Consider the following 23,282-nt stretch of genomic DNA (forward strand, 5'->3'; position numbering starts at 1 on the left):
TGTCAAGTGCATTTAATTCCTTTTATGTCTTCTTGCACTGAATTGTCAAGTGCAGCTTATCTTAATTTGTCCTCCATCACGCACTCTAACATCGAAGCTGGGCTCCAGCCTTTTTTGCTGTGAAAAATCAGTAACATATATATTTTATTTCTTTTACATTATATTTTTTTTAATGTGTTTTAAGCTTATTAAAAGTTATTTTATGAGTTTAGCATGCTTAAAAGACTATGAATTAATTACCAAAAAAATAAAAAAATTTATATTTTATGTTTCAGACTTTTGTTGTTCGTTTCAAGTTTTTCACTAAGTTGGAGTTCTAGAATGGAAATTTATGCTTCATCAAAGTTGAATTACACATATCAACTTTTCTAAAAAAATTATTATGGATAAAAGTCCGAGTTCGCTTGGGCCTCTAAATGGAGTCGCAAAATCATACCTGAATCTTATTTGCGGTATGATTTGTTGTTCACATAAAGCATATCTTGACCTTCAAGTAACGAAATCAGGCGGTTTAAAAGCCTGAATTTATCTACATATCCAAAGCTACAATATTTATAAAGGGCTTAAGGATAGAAAATATTATTTTCAATACAAAAACCTTGATGCAAGTTGGAGGGGGGGCTTATTTCCTGATCTGATGGGAAATTGATAGAATTGGGAATCTTATCATTAAGAAGAAATTTGATGGGATTGGAGAGATTTTATGTAACAACCCTAATAGTTAGATCAGTTTATTCGTTTAACTTCCATGTAAAGGGTAAACGGAGCATTTTTGTTTTTACATTGAGTTCATCGAAATTTCTAACGAAATTTTGGCAAAGTCTCCCCTATACCGAGAGATCCCAAATTATCGACAATTTACCCTTCATGCATTTATAATCACATCCCACCCATAAACACATTCACAATTGGTCTAATTCAACCATTTAATTCATTCCAGAACATACTCAGGACAAAACTTCAGACTCAATCTCCATCTCATATCATATACATAAATTAGTAATTAAGAGAACCATCCAAACACTGAAATTTCATATATAAACACAACACAGTTTAGCATTCTAAACATAAACTAGTACATTATAATACCCCAAGCATATGTTGATACATTTAATATTCCAAACACAAAATAATACAAGGTGTATACTATTATATTCAGGTTACATGTTTACTACATAACAAAATTACATGAATAATCCCTAAGTTCCTAACTTATACTAAAAGGGATCAAAGAACCTAAATTCTATTTCTGACGTGAATGGGAGGGACCTGCAAACCATAAATTTTCCATGTAATTAAAAAAAATACAAACAATTTCACGGAAGAAAAATTATACAACACATCTACCTATTTAAGTCATATGCAATTCTATACACCACAACTAGCCCCTTTTAAGGATTAGCAAATTTGTTTCCTTTAACTATGTCTTTTTTTTTGTAATCCAAGCTCTGATCGAGGGTATCCACCCTGCCACTTCTCCCCACATTGGAAAGACTACTGTCAACACTAATGACCCTCCATTTGAAACAGCTCGGCCCAACCTGTCGTTTATTATCCGCTTTGCGCCTTACCGCCCTCACGGTTTTGTTCCTAGTGACGTGAATTGTCAAGTGCATTTAATTCCTTTTATGTCTTCTTGCACTGAATTGTCAAGTGCAGCTTATCTTAATTTGTCCTCCATCACGCACTCTAACATCGAAGCTGGGCTCCAGCCTTTTTTGCTGTGAAAAATCAGTAACATATATATTTTATTTCTTTTACATTATATTTTTTTTAATGTGTTTTAAGCTTATTAAAAGTTATTTTATGAGTTTAGCATGCTTAAAAGACTATGAATTAATTACCAAAAAAATAAAAAAATTTATATTTTATGTTTCAGACTTTTGTTGTTCGTTTCAAGTTTTTCACTAAGTTGGAGTTCTAGAATGGAAATTTATGCTTCATCAAAGTTGAATTACACATATCAACTTTTCTAAAAAAATTATTATGGATAAAAGTCCGAGTTCGCTTGGGCCTCTAAATGGAGTCGCAAAATCATACCTGAATCTTATTTGCGGTATGATTTGTTGTTCACATAAAGCATATCTTGACCTTCAAGTAACGAAATCAGGCGGTTTAAAAGCCTGAATTTATCTACATATCCAAAGCTACAATATTTATAAAGGGCTTAAGGATAGAAAATATTATTTTCAATACAAAAACCTTGATGCAAGTTGGAGGGGGGGCTTATTTCCTGATCTGATGGGAAATTGATAGAATTGGGAATCTTATCATTAAGAAGAAATTTGATGGGATTGGAGAGATTTTATGTAACAACCCTAATAGTTAGATCAGTTTATTCGTTTAACTTCCATGTAAAGGGTAAACGGAGCATTTTTGTTTTTACATTGAGTTCATCGAAATTTCTAACGAAATTTTGGCAAAGTCTCCCCTATACCGAGAGATCCCAAATTATCGACAATTTACCCTTCATGCATTTATAATCACATCCCACCCATAAACACATTCACAATTGGTCTAATTCAACCATTTAATTCATTCCAGAACATACTCAGGACAAAACTTCAGACTCAATCTCCATCTCATATCATATACATAAATTAGTAATTAAGAGAACCATCCAAACACTGAAATTTCATATATAAACACAACACAGTTTAGCATTCTAAACATAAACTAGTACATTATAATACCCCAAGCATATGTTGATACATTTAATATTCCAAACACAAAATAATACAAGGTGTATACTATTATATTCAGGTTACATGTTTACTACATAACAAAATTACATGAATAATCCCTAAGTTCCTAACTTATACTAAAAGGGATCAAAGAACCTAAATTCTATTTCTGACGTGAATGGGAGGGACCTGCAAACCATAAATTTTCCATGTAATTAAAAAAAAATACAAACAATTTCACGGAAGAAAAATTATACAACACATCTACCTATTTAAGTCATATGCAATTCTATACACCACAACTAGCCCCTTTTAAGGATTAGCAAATTTGTTTCCTTTAACTATGTCTTTTTTTTTGTAATCCAAGCTCTGATCGAGGGTATCCACCCTGCCACTTCTCCCCACATTGGAAAGACTACTGTCAACACTAATGACCCTCCATTTGAAACAGCTCGGCCCAACCTGTCGTTTATTATCCGCTTTGCGCCTTACCGCCCTCACGGTTTTGTTCCTAGTGACGTGAATTGTCAAGTGCATTTAATTCCTTTTATGTCTTCTTGCACTGAATTGTCAAGTGCAGCTTATCTTAATTTGTCCTCCATCACGCACTCTAACATCGAAGCTGGGCTCCAGCCTTTTTTGCTGTGAAAAATCAGTAACATATATATTTTATTTCTTTTACATTATATTTTTTTTAATGTGTTTTAAGCTTATTAAAAGTTATTTTATGAGTTTAGCATGCTTAAAAGACTATGAATTAATTACCAAAAAAATAAAAAAATTTATATTTTATGTTTCAGACTTTTGTTGTTCGTTTCAAGTTTTTCACTAAATTGGAGTTCTAGAATGGAAATTTATGCTTCATCAAAGTTGAATTACACATATCAACTTTTCTAAAAAAATTATTATGGATAAAAGTCCGAGTTCGCTTGGGCCTCTAAATGGAGTCGCAAAATCATACCTGAATCTTATTTGCGGTATGATTTGTTGTTCACATAAAGCATATCTTGACCTTCAAGTAACGAAATCAGGCGGTTTAAAAGCCTGAATTTATCTACATATCCAAAGCTACAATATTTATAAAGGGCTTAAGGATAGAAAATATTATTTTCAATACAAAAACCTTGATGCAAGTTGGAGGGGGGGCTTATTTCCTGATCTGATGGGAAATTGATAGAATTGGGAATCTTATCATTAAGAAGAAATTTGATGGGATTGGAGAGATTTTATGTAACAACCCTAATAGTTAGATCAGTTTATTCGTTTAACTTCCATGTAAAGGGTAAACGGAGCATTTTTGTTTTTACATTGAGTTCATCGAAATTTCTAACGAAATTTTGGCAAAGTCTCCCCTATACCGAGAGATCCCAAATTATCGACAATTTACCCTTCATGCATTTATAATCACATCCCACCCATAAACACATTCACAATTGGTCTAATTCAACCATTTAATTCATTCCAGAACATACTCAGGACAAAACTTCAGACTCAATCTCCATCTCATATCATATACATAAATTAGTAATTAAGAGAACCATCCAAACACTGAAATTTCATATATAAACACAACACAGTTTAGCATTCTAAACATAAACTAGTACATTATAATACCCCAAGCATATGTTGATACATTTAATATTCCAAACACAAAATAATACAAGGTGTATACTATTATATTCAGGTTACATGTTTACTACATAACAAAATTACATGAATAATCCCTAAGTTCCTAACTTATACTAAAAGGGATCAAAGAACCTAAATTCTATTTCTGACGTGAATGGGAGGGACCTGCAAACCATAAATTTTCCATGTAATTAAAAAAAAATACAAACAATTTCACGGAAGAAAAATTATACAACACATCTACCTATTTAAGTCATATGCAATTCTATACACCACAACTAGCCCCTTTTAAGGATTAGCAAATTTGTTTCCTTTAACTATGTCTTTTTTTTTGTAATCCAAGCTCTGATCGAGGGTATCCACCCTGCCACTTCTCCCCACATTGGAAAGACTACTGTCAACACTAATGACCCTCCATTTGAAATAGCTCGGCCCAACCTGTCGTTTATTATCCGCTTTGCGCCTTACCGCCCTCACGGTTTTGTTCCTAGTGACGTGAATTGTCAAGTGCATTTAATTCCTTTTATGTCTTCTTGCACTGAATTGTCAAGTGCAGCTTATCTTAATTTGTCCTCCATCACGCACTCTAACATCGAAGCTGGGCTCCAGCCTTTTTTGCTGTGAAAAATCAGTAACATATATATTTTACTTATTTTACATTACATTTGATTTCAGAGCCAATTACTGTCTGTCTTAATATGGGAAATTGTGATATCCCAAATAAAAAACGAGCGTTTAAAACCAAGGCTTCATGAGTAGTGTCGGTCGCTGACTTGTTGTATGTTTTTTGGGACGTTAGGCTCTGAAGTGGGCTCGCGTAACCAGGAAAAAAATCATGAGGACAGTAAGGCCCAAAGCGGACAATATATTGCAGGTTGGGTCGGACTATTACAATTATCAACCTTTAATTAGCCACTATAAATCAAGAATTAAATCTAGAAAAATCAAGGGTTTTTTAGATTAATTTTTCATTCAACAATAATTTGTTTAATTAATATAAATTTCCATCAGATTCTTTGATATTATATTATAAACATGATGGCTAAATAATTATGAGTTTGAATTTTATTTATTTTTAATTAATAAAAATAAACATAAAATAGTATGAGTTTGTGTAAATTTTACCTAAAACATTTTTATTTAAAGAAATATATTAAAAAATAATATAAATTTTTTTTTGAAAAGAGATTAAAAAAAATTCCAAATCATGAATAATTTATTCTGCCTTTCCAAATCATATGATACGACAATATTGTGGGCTCTCCCTGCTAGTGTGCTGGCCCTGTAGATACTGACAATGTTGACTTTCTGTTGTACACTTATTATGTATTCCGTGGAATTCTTGAACAAGAATACGATGAGAAATCATACAATTACAGCTTTTCTACGAGGTTGACGAGAAAGTTACCAAATTTTCCACTGAATAGATAATGGAGGGCCCACGTTGTCAAATTCAAGCAATTGAGAAGACTATCGATCACCCTTAACGACAAGGGAAGATAATGGAGGGCCAAAGTTGGATAATAATATAAAATTATCTATTGAGTTTCTCCTGACCATTTAAAATTTTAATTATATACCAAATTTTAGCTGCAACTATTTAAAGATTAAAATCATTATTTTCATTTTATGCTTATTCACCTCTAAATAGGAAGAAAATTTTGTTTTATACTTTTATTTTATTTTTATTTTTATCACTTTTTTAATACAAAAGGATATTTGAACTCAAGACTTTCTTTTGTAAGAAAAGAAATTGAGAACCTAATGGCAATTGAACTCAATACCAGAAAAGTGATAAATACAAATAAAAATACCGATAAAATTTTTCCATCAATATATTGCGATGTCTTTACCAACAAAATTTTACATCTCTATAACTATCGGTAAACAACGACAAAAATATTTCCTCAGTATATACTGAAAAAATTGCAATGGAAAAATAAGAAATGAAGAAAAAAACAAAACAGTAAAATGACATGTAACTTTTACAAATGACATTACCGACAGAATTAACTCGATGGTAAAGCATGTCCATAAATATGCTGAAGAAAAAACTTCCTCGATATATGCCAAGGGAATTATGGAGGGTATTACAGTGGGATTCAAAAAAGACAAATCATATGGTGACATGATATTTGTACCGATAAAATTATTCTATTGGTCATTTCATCAATAATATTTAATTTATGACTTGACAATCGACCCATCCCCCTTCCATGTATCCTTCTTTGTTATCCATTTTTTTCGGCATCAAACAGCCACCCCCTCCCCCCAATATCAACACAATTCAATCTCCCACAATAAATTCGACCACCACAACACTCAGTTTGTCAATATTCGTGTTCTAATTCAATTTTTTTAGGATTCTCCACTTTAGTTAAGTAAATCTATCCTTTTTTTACTTGTTTTCTAGTTTTTTTTCTCATACAAATTTGTTGTATGGATTTAGGATTTGTACATGTTAGGATTTGTTTTAGATTTTATAAAATTATATTTGTTTGTAAATTGATGAAACTTATGTCGAATTGTTTTCTTAGGTGTTTTATGATGAAATAAATAATAACTTATTTAACGAGTTTATTTTATATTTTGTCAATTTTAATGCTGAGTTGAAATTTTCGTTAAATGTGTAGAAATTTGAAGCTATATAGATAACTTATAATGAATTAAGAGTACTATTAAAATAGATTGAAAGTTTGAGCTAAACTAATATTTTTATAAATTTATTTAGTTAACGTAATTAATTAATTAATACATCTTGTCATTATTATTTTATATAGGTTTGATATAAGTACCAGATGATCATTCATGGATGTATCGAGATTCACCCCAAGGATTGCGGAGGATGGGTTATTGTAATAAGGTTCAAGGTTTTATTAATTATGCACTATCTAATCCGAGAAATATTAGTGGAGGCGGTATTAGATGTCTATGCAAGTGGTGTAAAAAAAAAAGTTTCTCGATTCAACTATTGTAATGATGCATCTTCTACAAAAATAGCTCATGGAGAAATACTTGTGTTGGTATACATATAAAGAACTATATGTTCATCATGATACCATGGTATAAAGGATGGTTGGGTCAACTTCTAATTCTAGCAATATGCATGGATTTGTAGATGACAACAGTAATCATAATAGGAATATGGTTATAGATATGATGAGAATAAATCAGGGTCATGTTGGTCAATATCTAATTCTAGATGAAGAACCATTGTAGAGTTATAGTTAAGGATGTGATGAGAATGTTATACTACCTTGAAAATACAGAGTTGACTGACTGCAGAACATGTGGGCATTCTTGTTATAAACCCAGAACTGGTAGGGGAAGGACTCTTGTCCCACATAAAAAAAATTAGATACTTTTCAATCACACCTAGACTACAAAAGTTATTCATGTCACTAAAAACTATTGAACATATGACATGGCACCATTCATATGATACGATGGATAAAGTGATTGTGCACTCTTCCAATGGTGAAACCTGTAAACACTTTAACAATGTGCACCTTCAGTTGTCAGTGGAATCAAGGAACATGCGTCATGGGTTATGTATATTAGACTCAATCCATTTGGGTCATTTGCTGCTACCTATTCTTGTGGATCGATTATACTCACGGTTTACAACTTGTTATTGGGGATGTATATGAGGTTATAGTTCATGTTTTTATCTATGGTCATACCTGGTCCTAATAGTCTAGGTTGGAATATAGATGTTTGATTTTTACCGTTGATTGATGAGTTGAAACAGTTGTGGTCATCCAGGGCTTGGACTTATGATGAATCGATGAAATAGAATTTTATGATGAATGTAGCTTTTAAGTAGACTATCAATAATTTTCCAGCTTATGGAATGGTTTATGATTGGAGCACGCATGGAAAACTAGCATGTCAATATTGTATGAAAAATAATAAGGCATTCATGCTGACAAACGACGGTAAAACATCTTTTTTTACTGCCACTAACAATTCTTACCAACAAATCATAAGTACAGAAAGAATAGAAATGACTTTTTTTTTTAGTAGAGTTAAAAGGGAGGTTGCACCATTGCTTCTTTCTGGTGAAGAATTATATGACGTGGTGTCAAAGTATAGTGATATTGTGTTTGGTTTTCAATCTAATAAGCAGAAGTTTTCTGGATTTGGTTTGACTCATAATTGGGTAAAACGAAATATTTTTTAAGAGCTTCCTTATTGGAAGATCAATCTCTTCCGTCATAACCTTGATGTCATGCACATAGAAAATAACATGTTTGAGAACATTTTCAACATGGTTATTGATATAAAGGGGAAGATAAAAGACAACATCAAGGCTAGAATGGATATAACTTTGTTTTATGAAAGAATGAAGTTAGTTTATGTTGGGTCACAAGTCGCAAAGCATAAAGCCATCTTCGCTTTAGATAAGAATGCATAGTTACTTGTCTACCAATGGCTTAAAAGTCTATGTTTTCCTGATGGATATACTTTGAACATATCAAGGTTAGTGAATTTGAAGGATTACAAATTGTATGGAATGAACAACCATGACTACCATGTGTTTATGCAAACACTCATTCCATTAGCTTACCGAGATTTATTGCCAAATAGAATATGGGATGCACTCACGGAGATCAATTATTTTTTTAGAGATATATGCTCCAACAAGTTGCAAATATAACATATGGAAAGGCTTGAAACAAATATTGTTCAGACAATATACAAACTTAAGATGATATTTCCTTTATTGTTTTTCGACTCGATAGAGCATCTACCCATACATTTACCATTTGAGGCAAAAGTTGGAGGCCAAGTCCAATATAGATGGATGTCTTCATTCGAGAGGTTAGGGATTATACATGCATCATAATTAAAATTTTATTCTCTTTTCTTGCATAATTCAAAAATTCATTTAATTCAATATAGGTGCTTGTTCCACCTTAAAAGAAGAGTTCAAAACAAGGCACATGTTGAGGCTTCATATGCAAGGCCTATATTGTTGAAGAGATCTCAATATTTTTCTTGTACTATTTCGAGCCTCAATTGAGAACAAGAATCAACCGCGTTTCAAGGCATAACGATGGTGAGGAAATGACTTCGAGTGAGAACTTGTCAATAATCTCTCATCTTGGACGACCCGTTCCAAAAAATGTTGTGAAGGAAGATATTTGTCAGAAATTAAATTCATACAAACACATAATTATGTGATATTTAACTGCGATGAATTGAAACTTTTTATTCAGTAAGTATACTACTTAACATGTCATTATTTTCAAACAATTTATCTCTTATAATATCATAAACTGATACATTGTTGAATTCTTTGTGGGCAACATCGTCAATTTTTACTATTCCATCATAATTAACTGAATCCTAAATCTTTCAATTACTCATTAACTATTCATAGTTGTACTTCATGTACCAAGTTTATCAATTGGGAGAGAATGCTAGTATTATTTTGTCTTTACTAAGTTCGGGTCCTGAAAGAAAGGTGAAGTGTTACAACGGGCATTTCATCATTAGACAAGTATTTTATACTGAGGAATATGGGCAGATTAGAAAGACATATAACAATGAGTTTGAAATTGACTACTATAAAAAGTTAGAAGAGGCCATTGAATTGCAATATTATAACAAGCAAAATAAAATATTTTTATTCAAGTGTTATTAGTATGACACCACTAACAGAGGAGTCATAGTAGATGCTCATCATGGTTTGGTTGAAATTAATTGAAATGCTAGACTCCGCAATGTTAACGATGTTTTTGTTTTCGCCAAGCAATGTCAACAAGTTTATACACATATATCCCTTTCCTTTAGAAAGAATCGTTCAAGAGCTGATTGGTTATCTATAGTGAAAATCAAACCCAATGGTCATTTCGAGGTTGTTTAGGATGACAGCGATGAATTAATTGTGGGAGATTATGTCTTTCAACTTAGTGAGTTAGTTGATTCATATTGAGTTGCTCCATCTAATGACTTGGAAGAAAACTCAAATTTTCGCATCACCGATAATATTTTTGTTGATGTTGACGTTGATCTTGAGAAATTCAATGATGTTTTGAGCTCCAGATGACATACACAAGTCAATGAAGATGATGACGATGAAATCAATGTAGAAGATTGCGATGGAGATGAGGACAAGTCAATTGACGAAGAAGAAGACAATTTCGATTAATTTGCACAACACGAATGTGTAGTGCCATAAACTATAATGTAATTTTCATGGATGAAATTCACTTTAATATAATGACAATGATGTTAATTTATTACTAAATGACAAGGAAATATTTATTTTATTATGGTGATGTGAAATGATTTTATTGTGTTGTGTGTGCAGTTGTGAATTTAAGTACTTGCAGGATGAAGAGATAGGAAATACAAATACAATTTGGCATCATATAATGTTTTACATCGATGGAATGTACATTACACACGGGTATACCGATGGAATGTTTTTGTCAAAAATTTTCCGAGAGCTATGAGACTGTTCACTTCTCAATGCATTGATAATTATTGTTCATTACGCATGGGTATACCAACACAACGTGTATACCGACATAGTATGTCTGTCGGTATTTTCCCGAGAGCTATGAGACTGTTCACTTCTCAATGCTCTGATAATTATTGTTCTTTTAATTGTTCACTTTTGTTTCCCGATGAAATCACCGATGAAATGAAAAGTTGTCGATAATATTTGGAGAGTTTTCTAAAGATTTTCCTACAAGTTGAAAATTTTCATTTGACCATACTAACAGAATCACCGATGAAAATATTAAAAATATTAATATATAATGTTACGTTTGTGATTCCAATGGTAAAAAGCATCCAGATACCAAGACCATTAAATTTCAATTTAACTTTACAAACGACATCACCGATGAAAATATTAAAAATATTAATATTTAATGTTTTGTCGGTAATTCGTTGGTAACACTAAATTATAAGACAAGAATCAGAACAAACAAAGCTTGATCTTCTTCTCTCTTCTCTTCTCTCTCTCCTTCTGAGCCGAAATCAAGCATCATCTTCTCTTCTTATCCTTAGGTATGTTGTCTTTTTTCATTTTTCATTTTTTTTTTGGGTTTATTAACAATCTCTTTTTTTGTTTTTATTTTTTAAAATTATCAGTCGAAATTAAGCACGTCATTAAGGTAATATTTTTTCATTCATTTTCTTCTTTTTGTGTTTTTTTTTTTTTTTGCATTATTTTTGTTTTTTGTTATTATTTATGTTAAATTTTGTGTTCTTAATAATTTTATGAATTAATAGTTATGTTGAATTTTGCAGAGTAAAAATATTTAAGAAAAAAATGATTATTTTTACTTTAAATTATTTTTTACTTTAAATTTCAACAGAGCATCATGCGTTTCCAAACAACAACGAACAAAGGAAGGTTCAATCCTGCTCATCATGTAAATGGTTTTTTGTTAAATGAACCAGATGTCACAAAACGATATTATTGAAGCTTCAATCATGGTTGAATGGTAGCCTTCATCGATAGTATTGGGAATGAGGACAAATATATATCACAATTACCTGTGAATATTAATGGGTGGAGCAATGAGCTGTCTCTATGTTTTTCATTTGTTGATTCTACTTTCCGTCCAGAAAAAGTCACAGACAGGCACATTGAAGGAGTACATGGATCTACAAGATTCCACAATGAAAGTTTCACCAACCAATAGACTGTTATCGTGTTCTTTGGGTTGGAAATTCTTTGGGTGGGCCTTGTTGCTAGCTTCTTACGGTTGATTATTTTGCCTACGGAAGCTCTTGTTTCTTGAATTTGATAGCGAGTGTTTGATAAGACTTCGGCAAAATCTATCATCAATTCTCAAAAAGAAAAAAAAAAAAAAAAAAACTTTTCTATACCTTTTTCACAATGAATATTTTTTTCTTTTAATTTTAGTTATTGTTCTTTTAATTTTTTCAGCGATAACTTAGAATTTTATTCCATGGTATTGATTTTCAATTTAAAGTCAGAATATTCTCAAACCCTTCATATATGTGACATCATGCAAAGAAAAATAAATTCTAATGTATAAAACAGTGCCAACATAATTTGAAAGAAATAAAGTTTGATGATGAAATTCATATTACAAAAATTTATTGTTCCAGTTGATAATTGAAAAGAAGTAGCTAAACACTAGGAGAAGAGATCTCCCAAACTTATTGTGCAAAATGCCTCAGGCAGTGGAGGCCACTTAGCTGTAAGATCCAAATAAATTTTTTCCATCGTAGGCCGAGATTGGGGATTGGGATGCAAGCATGCAAGTGCAATTTTCATCATGTGGACAACGCCCTCTGCTGCTCCTTTTTTAGGAAGCGAGATGCGTTGGTCTAACACATCCTTCAATAGTGCATGTTGAGCAATCGGTGGCATCGATGATGACGACGAAGATCCTGGTGATAAGAGTGCTGAAATGAGGTCGCCTGGGTGCCTTCCTGTCATCACCTCCATTGTTACCACTCCGAAGCTATAGACATCACATTTTTCAGTCACTTTCATTGTGTAAGCTAGCTCTGCCAAATTAAAAAAATTGATTATGGTTAGTTTTAATCAAATAGTTGAAAGAAAAGACTTTATAATATATAAAAGCTAAAAAAGCACTATTATTTTCACTATAACACATTAGTAACTTGATGTTGAAATAAAGCTACGCACCTGGAGCAGTATATCCAAAAGTACCTGCAAATGAGGTCCAATTGGATGAGTCAGGCATCAACAGTCTAGCTGTGCCAAAGTCGGAGACGTGTGCTTCATATTCCAAGTCCAGAAGGATATTATTGCTGGTAATGTCTCGATGAATGATTGGAGGACAGCAAGAATGGTGCAGGTAGGATAAAGCTCCAACCACCCCTTTCACAAAATTTAGCCTTTTCATCCAATCGAACTCAATTGCTTGTTCCTCACTGGTTATAATCTTTCTCAAGCTTCCTCTTTCAATGAACTCATAAACCAAAAAAGAATGCTTTGCATGTGAGCAAAATCCATACATTTTCACAATATTTCGATGTCGAATATTTGCCAACACGCAAACTTCCTTTTCAAAAGCTTTAAAATCGGACAACTTTTCTGTTTGTGACCGGTGAAGTTTCTTCACAGCAACCACCTCTTCTGTTGGCATCACGGCTTTATAAACAGTTCCATATCCTCCTTCGCCAACGCAGTAGTTGGAGTTGAATTCCTCTGTAGCTTCAACGATATTCTCATACAACTTCTTCCCATCATGGCCCAATATCGTGAATATGTTTCGATCTTGCTCATTTTCCGGCTCAGGTTTTCTCTTCCTAGCTCTTTTGCAGAGAATGAATAAAGCTCCAATCACAACAAACACTAAAAGCAAGCTTCCTAAAAGAGGGAGTACAATCAAAATCACAAGTTTGTTGCTCTTTCTCTTAACAGTTGTGCTGCTTTTTGGAAGATTGCACGGCTTTAGACCACTGGCGTTGCCACATATACCCATATTATCCCTTAATGCCTCAAATGAAGCGTTGTGGAAGGCTTTGATATCGGGAATGGGGCCTTGTAGCTTATTGGATGATATATCCACAGTTGTTAAGCTTAACATGTCTCTGAAAGTGCTCGGAATCCGTCCAGAAAGCATGTTGTGAGAGACATTCAGAGTTTCCAACTTTTGCAGTTGCCCAAGTTGCCTCGGTATCTCTCGAGTCAGGAAATTGCAGCTAAGATCAAGATCTTGAAGAGAAAGTAGAAAGCCTATCTCACCTGGAATGCTTTCACTAAATTTATTACCGCTGAGGTTCAGCAACAATAAATTTGAGCATTCCCCAAGTTGTTTTGGAATCAATCCAGTCAGATTATTAGATGCTAAATTAAGGGTTTGAAGATTGGAAAGCATCTTAATATCTAAGGGAATGGCACCTGAAAGATGGTTGTTGTTAAGAATAAGCTTGTACAATAACTTCAACCCCCCTAAATCTTTTGGGATGGTTCCTTTTAACTGATTTGATGACAGATCAATCAAGCGTAATTGAGTAGCCTTCCCAAGCTCTGGTGGTATCTCACCAGAAACATTATTGTTTGAGATTTTAAGACTTGTCATGCTACGACAATCTCCCCATTTTGAAGAAAGCTCACCATAAAAATTATTGTAACTCAAATCAATATAATCCAGATGTGGATAGACACCAAAAACCTCAGAAACATTTCCTGTTAATTGATTCGATTCAAGTCTTACTCGGTGTAAACTAGTACAGTTTTTCAAACTTTTCGGGATTGGACCTGAGAAATAGTTGTAGGCAACAGAAAAGTTTTCCAATACTCCTCCATGGAATAACTCTTGTGGCAAATGACCTGTGAATTCGTTGATAGCCAAAGACAAAGTATTCAAATGGGTGAGATTGTTCATCTCTAAGGGCAATGGGCCATGAAGTTTGTTCTCAAGTAATCTCAAGTCCACAAGGGATCTAAGTTGTCCTATTTCTGAAGGAACACGTCCAGATAAATTATTTTGACTTAGAAGAAGTTCAGTGAGCATTGTCATGTTCCCAATTGAATTAGGGATTCCACCGGTTAAAACATTACTTTGCAGGGTAAGTTCACTAAGAAACTCTAGCAATCCAATTTCATGAGGAATAGAACCAGAAAGTTTGTTACAACAAAGATAGAGTTTGGATAGATTTCTCAAGTTTCCAATGGAGGAGGGGATGAATCCAGTGAGATTATTTTGATCTAGTGCTAAAACAATGAGCGTGGTCATGTTTCCAATAGAAGAAGGGACTGGACCAGAGAGTTGGTTAAGGGAAAGCTCAAGGGAATATAAGTTTCTCAAGTTTCCAATGGAATAAGGGATTTTACCGGTTAAAAGATTACTGGACAAGCTAAGTTCATTAAGAGACTCTAACAACCCAATTTCTTGAGGAATGGGACCGGAGAGTTTATTGCCCCAAAGATAGAGTATGAATAGGTTTCTCAAGTTTCCAATAGAGGATGGTATCAAGCCAGTGAGATTATTTTGATATAGTGATACATCAATGAGCATGGTCATATTCCCAATAGAAGAAGGGATGGGACCAGAGAGTTGGTTGTCAAGAAGGTGAAGGTAAGATAAGTTTCTCAAGTTTCCAATGGAATAAGGGATTCTACCGGTTAAAACATTACTTGATAAGTCAAGTTGATTGAGAGACTCTAGCAATCCAATTTCCTGAGGAATGGAACCGGAGAGTTTGTTACCCCAAAAATAGAGTATGGATAGATTTGTCAAGTTTCCAACTGAGAATGGGATCAAACCAGTGAGATTATTTTCAGCTAATGAAATAGCGAAAAGAGACGTCAACTTTCCAATTTCATGTGGGATAGTTCCAGAAAGAGAATTGTTCTGAAGGTCAAGAACAAAAAGATTAAGGAAGGAGGAGAAGTTGAAATCATAAAGCGTACCTCTCAAGCCAAAGTCTGCAAGGCTCAAATTGGTGACGCTTCCAGAATTGTCACAAGTGATTCCAATCCAGTTAATGCATGGACTAATGCCGACCCAGGAAGAAAGGAGAGATTGACTTTGGTTGTCAAGACTGGCTTTCCATTCGAGAAGAGCCTCAGCTTCTGTATTATTACCAAACAGTGAAGTTGTGGAGGGAGTGTGTTCAGCTAAAGTAAAGTAAGAGGAAAAGTTGAATATGTGAAGGAGCAAAAACAGGATGTGGAGAAAGAACGAGAAGAATGGTTTGTTTAGTAAGGACGTCGTCATGGTGTGTTTTCAAGAGATATCGGATATGGTTTGCTATGGTAGATTAGGCTCTTCCATGGAGAGGTATTTATAGGAAGGAAAACATGATTTGAATTTTTTTATATAAAAAATATTCATTGAATATTACATCTCTTCTCTAATTAAGTTGAAATTAACTAGACTATGATTGCTCTCGTGCTTGACACGGTTGACTAATTTCTGATAAAATTCCAATTGAACTTTCTTTCCCCTTTCCATATCATAGTTTGGGACATTAACTGGAAAGTCCTACGTTCACATGCTCACTGCCTTGTGTACACTTTTGCTTTTTCTATAAATTCTCGTGCTTGACAAGTAGACAGAAAAATGAAATAGATAAACTATTTCCAACAGGAGATGAGATTGACAGAGAACGTTAATCGCTATGAAAGTACTGAGGGATCATAGAGAATATAGCTTCTTTATGACCAATTGACTATGAAACTAAATAAAGGGCAATAAAAAGCAAAGAGTTTTATGAAATAAACTTTAATCTCGAAAGTTTTTTTTAATAATTTGATCACCACAATAAATTCAATGGGAGATATTGTAAGTGACGTGGAACACACTTGTGGGTGTATCGCTTTGTAATTTCCAGTTCATCAATAATTTCTTCTCCCTTGCCATATTTTCCACTGAAAAGACAACGGAAAAGCGTATGTGAGAGACTCACCAAGTTTCCATAATGGAGGGCCAACTTTGACGAAGAGATGAGAAGACTATGGATCAGTACCCGTAACAACCACGGGAACAAGTCAAACAAGTATGGTCCTTCAATGAGCCTGGTCAAGTTCCTATCAATCCCATTTTTCTGAAGTTCTGTTGGATCTGAGACATACTTAGTTTGTTGTTAAGAGTAATTCAATCTGATTTTTTTTTTTTTTGACAGCACTAAAAAGCATTAATTTAATGTTTTTTCATACCAAATATATTTTTAAAACTCACCTAAACACACAGTTTTGACCACAAAAATTAACGTACTCAAAATGACTACCCAGAATGCTACTAGGCTCCAGAGGGAGAGAAATAGCATTGACAAGGTACTAAAAGTCGCTACTAAACAAAATTTGGGTGCGCCAGAAAATAGTTATAAAAGATAGAGCATGATCATGCCTCTACCCAGAATGTAAGGTTACCAAGAAAACTGTCACAAAATGGCTTAAACAGAACATCTCTTTTCCTATGATCAACGCCTAATATTTCAGACAAGTGGATTGAATAACTTAAGAGCTTTAAATAGGTTGAGAGTTTTTGGTAAACAATTCTCAATGGATTATTATCTGAAATTATCTCTGACATTATCTCATCCCTCAACTTCCTACGTTCCCTCTATTAGAGAAGTCTCCCGATTCCCTATCATGCATTTTTGTAACAGCTTCAGTTTGTTTAAATTTTGAATTTGTATTTTAAGCTGCACACTTATCCTCAGGGATAAGCTTCTAGTCTGTTACAATCCCTTGTATTTATATCAGTTAATCTAATGAGAAGAAGTGTGGCATATTTCCTCTTCTCTGTTTCTCTGCTCCTCTCATTGCTTTTACCCTCAAGACTCTTGCATTCTCCTTTCTTTGCTTTCTCTCTTTCTTCTAACCTTGCTTGCTTCTTTTCTTCAGCTTTCCTGCATGTTTTCTCTCCTCTACTATCATGATATTTTGCCCCGTGCTCACCCCTCTTAGCTGACCTCCCCTTTGCTCTCCATCAGAAGAACTATCCTCAGAGGAACTAATCCTAAAAACATCCTCCAGAACCAGCTATGCTCAAGAAACAGATGCTAACATCTTGCAAGCAAAAATTACAACCCTGAACAACTAGATTTCCCAGAAATCCAGCCAACATTTACTAACCAAAAGCTAGGAAAATGATTAGCTGAGAGTAAAAAATTAAATTTACTAAATCAAGATTAATGGGCAGTGATTAGTACCTAATCAAGAAGATTAATGAATAATTATCCATAATCAAATGCTTTCACATACATAAATTTGTTCCAATTTGACCAAGAAAATAAATAAAAACTCAAATTCAATCTTAATCACAATGTCAAAAATTAAATAATAAAAACTGGATTAAAAATAAATTCATAATTATTCAACAGACTCCATGAATCCAACCCAACTCAGAAAAACCATAAAGAGGAGACACAGGACTCTCTACATTACAAAGCAAACACTGCAGCAGCAACTATACCAACTGACCCCGCCACATTATTATGCATAAACCAAACTGCACTGGATATATCCACAGGAGCCACAGGACTCTCAACATTAGCCGCAGGAACCGCCTTTGCAGGTTTTTCTGGTGCAGGTGCCACTGGTGCTGGAGCTGGAGCATTAGAAGCAAAAATGTCCTTAGGGAGGAGAACCTTTTCAATCTTATAAATGGCAAGCTGGTTGTCTGTGTATACGGTGCCAGATAAACTTGTATTGGTAAGTCCTGTGGTTATGTTCACTGAGTTTGGATAACTTGTCACATTAAGTGGTAACCTACTGCCTGTTCCAGCCCATGTGCCTAGAGGGTTACTTACAGTCTGAAACTGGGAAGTAGAGAGGAATGTTGGAATTACGTGGAACTTCACTAACTCGGACTTGTCTCCATCACTTAGAGTGTTGAGAGTTCCTGATTTGAGTTCCGAAAATGCGCTATCCGTTGGTGCAAAGATGGTTAAACCAGTGCTTGAATCATTTAACGCGGAGAACAAGTGGTTTTCCTCTTGGGTGGATCTCAAAAGGCGGATAAAGATCGTGAAGTGGCCAGCCTTCTCAAGGATTTTGGTTACGTTGGTGATGCCATGTGGTGCAGCTGCCTGTGTTGGGGTTGCTGCTGGAGGTTGTGCCACAACCACTGCTGGTGCCTGCGCTGGGGCTGCAGCTGGTGACTGGGCAAAGGTATAGGTGCATTGGAGGAAAAGGAGGAAAATAAAAAATGAGATTGACTGTTGCTTCATGTTTATGTTTTTGGGCTATATGCTAGAAGTGATACAAAAATGTTAATGTAAATTGAGCTTGATCTTAGTTAGAAAAGTGTTTGATGTGTAAAGAAGGGACAGAGTCAGGTTTTATAGTTGTTGGCAGAGGATCAAGCTAGGTGCAATGTACAATTTTAGTTATACAATTAGGTAGCTAGTATCTTATCTTTTTCCGAAAGGTGGAGGGTATCAATGGAGAGGCAAGTTCAACAATGCTGCAACAACTAATTTTCTTGGAAATGCAGGGGGAAAAATAGATTATAAAAAGTGGATTTCAAGTGGGTGTGACAGCAAATGAAGATATCTATGATTGTCAAAATTATAATTCTGAATCATCACTGGCAGAACATTTGAGCATAGACTTCTGAACATCAAAACAAATCATCTGTAATGACAGAGGAGTTTGACATGAAATCTCAACTGATTCATCTTTAATAGCTTTGATCTAGCTCCTTGAGCTTAAAAGAGTCGCATCCTTGAATCCAAGACAGATTTCGATAGACTAACTTTCCAAATTCACACGTCCAGAAATCAAATCTCACCCTTACCACCACTTGACATGACATGATCAAGATATACTTACCTTATTATGTACTTGATATGATGATTGTGGCAAGCCTTCTTTCAAGGTTTATGCAATCTTCGAGTAAGCTGACTTTTTAGGGAAACAAAGAGAGTCCTAAGATATCGACGCAGACATAAACAACAAAAGAAAGACAGCAATTGCATAGGATCACCGCGCAAATTTCAAATTTTGTTACCTTCCTAAACTAGAAAACCTGAAAATAAAAAAAAATGCAATAAAAATATTAAACAAACTAGAAAATTTAAAAATAAAAATGAGAAATTACAAATCTAACCTGAATAGCACGTTTTGGGTCTAGATGTCTTCCAGACCTGCTGACCATTACATATATAGGCCTATATAGCAAAATTTGAGCATGATTCAGCTGTGAAATTGAAGGCTGTAATTATGGGTCTTTTTTGTTGAGAAGTTTCAATAACTGTCAGTCTTTCTGTTAGCTAAACCTGTTAGAGCAGTTAGTTAGTTAATCCAGCTGGCAGTTAGTTAAGTTAGGTAAAGGTTGTTAGTATTCAATTGTTAGCAAATAAACTGATTCCTTGAATCACGGGGCAGCAGTTATTAGTTACCCTGCAGTGTTGTAAAGGCTATATAAAGCCAAATGATTGTTCATTCTAAGCATGATATACAATTCAGTATTCATCAAGTATTCTTGCATATCTGTTTCTATCAAATTGGTATCAGAGCAAAACAAAGGATGAGAAAGAGAAAGCTGCAGGGAGCGAAAAGAAAGCTGCAGTTGGTTTTGTTCTTTCTTCTTAAACTTTACAAAACAAAGGAGAGCCAAACTGAGAGATGGCGAATGACAGCACCAACAATTTTATTCAACCATCCATACCGCGGTTTGATGGTCATTTCGATCACTGGAGCATGCTAATGGAGAATTTCTTGAGATCCAAGGAATTCTGGATCTTGGTTGAAACTGGCTACACAGAGCCAGAGGAAGGAGCAAGTGTGATTGAAACACAACGAAAGAAATTAGAGGAGTTAAAACTCAAAGATCTGAAAGTAAAGAACTACCTATTTCAGGCCATTGACAGAACTATACTTGAAACTATTCTGGAGAAGAACACCTCTAAACAAATTTGGGACTCAATGAAGAGGAAATATGAAGGAAATGCAAGAGTGAAGCGTTCAATCCTTCAAACACTAAGGAAGGAGTTTGAAACACTGGAGATGAAAACAGGTGAGCATATCACTGACTACTTTGCAAAGGTTATGACTGTAGCTAGCAAAATGAGAACCTATGGGGAGCAAATGCGAGATGTAACGATTGTGGAAAAGATTCTTCGATCTTTGACTGACAGATTCAATTGCATAGTATGTTCAATTGAAGAATCTAAGGACATTGATGTTCTCTCAATTGATGAGTTACAAAGCTCATTGATTGTACATGAACAAAAATTTCAGAAACACAGCATGGAAGAACAAGCTTTGAAGGTGACATCTGAAGAAAGGTTATATGGCAGAGGACAAGGCAGACGACCTTTTAGAGGAGGAGGAAGAGGTAGAGGACGATATACCTTTGACAAAACCACTGTGGAATATTATAGATGTCACAAACTTGGCCATTTTCAGTATGAATGTCCCACAGTGAACAAGGAGGCAAATTATGCAGAACTGAGCAATGAAGAAGAAATCCTATTGATGTCTCATGTGGAATTGTATGACAACAATCGAGAGGGTGCATGGTTTTTGGACTCTGGCTGCTCAAACCATATGTGTGGAGACAAGAATATGTTCTGTGAGTTGAATGAAGAATTTAGACAACTGGTAAAGCTTGGAAATAATACACGAATGACAGTCCTTGGGAAGGGAAAAGTCAAGTTGTTCTTGGATGGTTTGCAGCACATGGTCACTGATGTATTCTATGTACCTGAACTGAAGAACAATCTCCTAAGCATAGGCCAGCTACAAGAAAAGGGTCTGGCAATCCTTATCAAATCAGGAACATGCAGAATTTATCATCCTGTGAGAGGCCTGATCATCCAAACTAGAATGACAATCAACAGGATGTTTGTGCTAATAGCAAAGGCTCAAGTCAAAGATGTTTCTTGTTTCCATACACATGCACAAGATTTGTCACATTTATGGCATTGCAGATATGGCCATCTCAGCCACAAAGGACTAAGAACCTTGCAATATAAGAAGATGGTGAGAGGACTACCACAGCTCCCTGCATCAACTACAGAATGCACGGCCTGTATTACTGGCAAGCAGCACAGAGAATCATTCCCAAAAAGGAGTCAATGGCGTGCATCACAAAGATTATAGCTCATCCATGCAGACATATGTGCTCCAATCACACCAACCTCAAACAGCAAGAAAAGGTATTTCTTATGCCTCATTGATGACTATAGCAGGAAGACTTGGGTTTATTTCCTAGCAGAAAAATCAGAAGCTCTTCAGCATTTCCAGTACTTTAAGAAGCTTGTTGAAAAAGAAACTGGACAATACATCAAGAGTATAAGAACAGATAGAGGTGGTGAATTCAACTCACTGGAATTCAATGAGTTCCGTAAGCAGAATGGCATCAAAAGACAGCTGACTACAGCCTACACTCCTCAGCAGAATGGAGTGGCTGAGAGGAAGAATAGGACAGTGATGAACTTGGTAAGATCCATGCTTTCAGAAAAGAAGATTCCCAAAAGCTTCTGGGCTGAGGCAGTAAACTGGAGCATATATGTCTTGAACAGATGCCCTACTAATGCTGTAAAAGACATGACTCCAGAAGAAGTGTGGACTGGAATGAAGCCCTCAGTTGAACACTTTAGAGTGTTTGGATGTGTAGCTCATGTGCATATACCAAATGCAAGACGAACCAAACTGGAAAACAAGAGTGTGTGCTGTGTACTGTGTACTGTTGGGAGTAAGTGAAGAATCAAAGGGCTACAGACTGTATGACCCTGCAACAAAGAAAATTGTAACTAGCAGGGACATAATATTTGAAGAAGAGAAACACTGGGACTGGGATATCTATTACAAAGAGGAGTTACAAATGAACTTAGAATGGGGAGAAGAAGGTGAAACTGATGGAGATGAAGCAAACATCAGTGAAGATGCAGAGGCAATTGAGCATAATATTGCAGACTCAGGTGCAGAGTCAAATTAGGATGGCATTGAAGGATCCAACAATACTCCTGCCAACACAATATATGAAGAAGGTGTCAATCTGCACACAAGGAGGGATACAATTATGCCTAGCTGGATGAGAGACTATGTCTCTGGTGAAGGACTGTCAGAAGAAGAAACAGAATTGAATATGGAAATTGTAACTTCTGATGACCCCGTGAGCTATGAAGAGGCAGTAAAAAGTTACAAGTGGAGGGAAGCCATGGATGCTGAAATGGAGTCAATTCAGAAGAATGAGACATGGAGTCTAACTGAATTACCAGCTGGAACTAAGAAGATTGGGGTGAAATGGATATACAAAACCAAGCTAAATGAGTCTGGCAAAGTGGATAAGCTCAAAGCCAGGTTAGTTGCCAAAGGCTATGCTCAACAACATGGTGTGGATTACACAGAGGTATTTGCTTCGGTGGCAAGAATGGACACTGTTAGGATGATCATTGCACTAGCTGCTAAGAAAGGTTAGCTCATCTATCAATTAGATGTTAAGTCGGCTTTCCTGCATAGGGAATTAAGTGAGGATTTATTTGTAGAACAACCAAAAGGATATGAGCAGAAAGGAAATGAGCAAAAGGTCTACAAATTAC

The 23,282-nt window shown here is 34.9% G+C and overlaps 2 protein-coding genes across 10 annotated transcripts in view; both read right to left on the bottom strand.

Annotated features, from left to right (window-relative positions):
- The window catches only part of LOC18108650 (probable leucine-rich repeat receptor-like protein kinase At1g35710), an 80,196-nt gene extending 64,106 nt beyond the window's left edge, over positions 1–16,090 (bottom strand). The window contains exons 1-2 of one of the 5 annotated variants that reach the window (XM_052449477.1): positions 15,697–16,077; positions 14,182–14,613 (exon numbers count right to left, since the gene is read on the bottom strand). In XM_052449477.1, coding sequence (XP_052305437.1) covers positions 14,182–14,613; positions 15,697–16,003 — 739 coding nt within the window. In that variant the 5' untranslated portion in view covers positions 16,004–16,077. Of the gene's footprint in view, positions 1–12,356; positions 12,819–12,960 lie in introns of those variants that run through there. The other 4 variants (XM_024590891.2, XM_052449475.1, XM_052449474.1 and 1 more) reach the window with 4 other exon arrangements.
- Positions 1–23,282, bottom strand: part of LOC7458844 (fasciclin-like arabinogalactan protein 12) — a 37,948-nt gene that overhangs the window by 6,952 nt on the left and 7,714 nt on the right. For 2 of the 5 annotated variants that reach the window (XM_052449480.1, XM_052449479.1), the window contains one exon: positions 18,066–18,508. The exons of 1 other annotated variant lie outside the window; for it this stretch is intronic. In XM_052449480.1, coding sequence (XP_052305440.1) covers positions 18,174–18,508 — 335 coding nt within the window. In that variant the 3' untranslated portion in view covers positions 18,066–18,173. Of the gene's footprint in view, positions 1–18,065; positions 18,509–23,282 lie in introns of those variants that run through there. 2 more of the 5 variants (XM_052449481.1, XM_052449482.1) reach the window with 1 other exon arrangement.

The sequence above is a fragment of the Populus trichocarpa genome, chromosome 19 (assembly GCF_000002775.5).
Source record: "Populus trichocarpa isolate Nisqually-1 chromosome 19, P.trichocarpa_v4.1, whole genome shotgun sequence".
NCBI lineage: Eukaryota > Viridiplantae > Streptophyta > Magnoliopsida > Malpighiales > Salicaceae > Populus > Populus trichocarpa.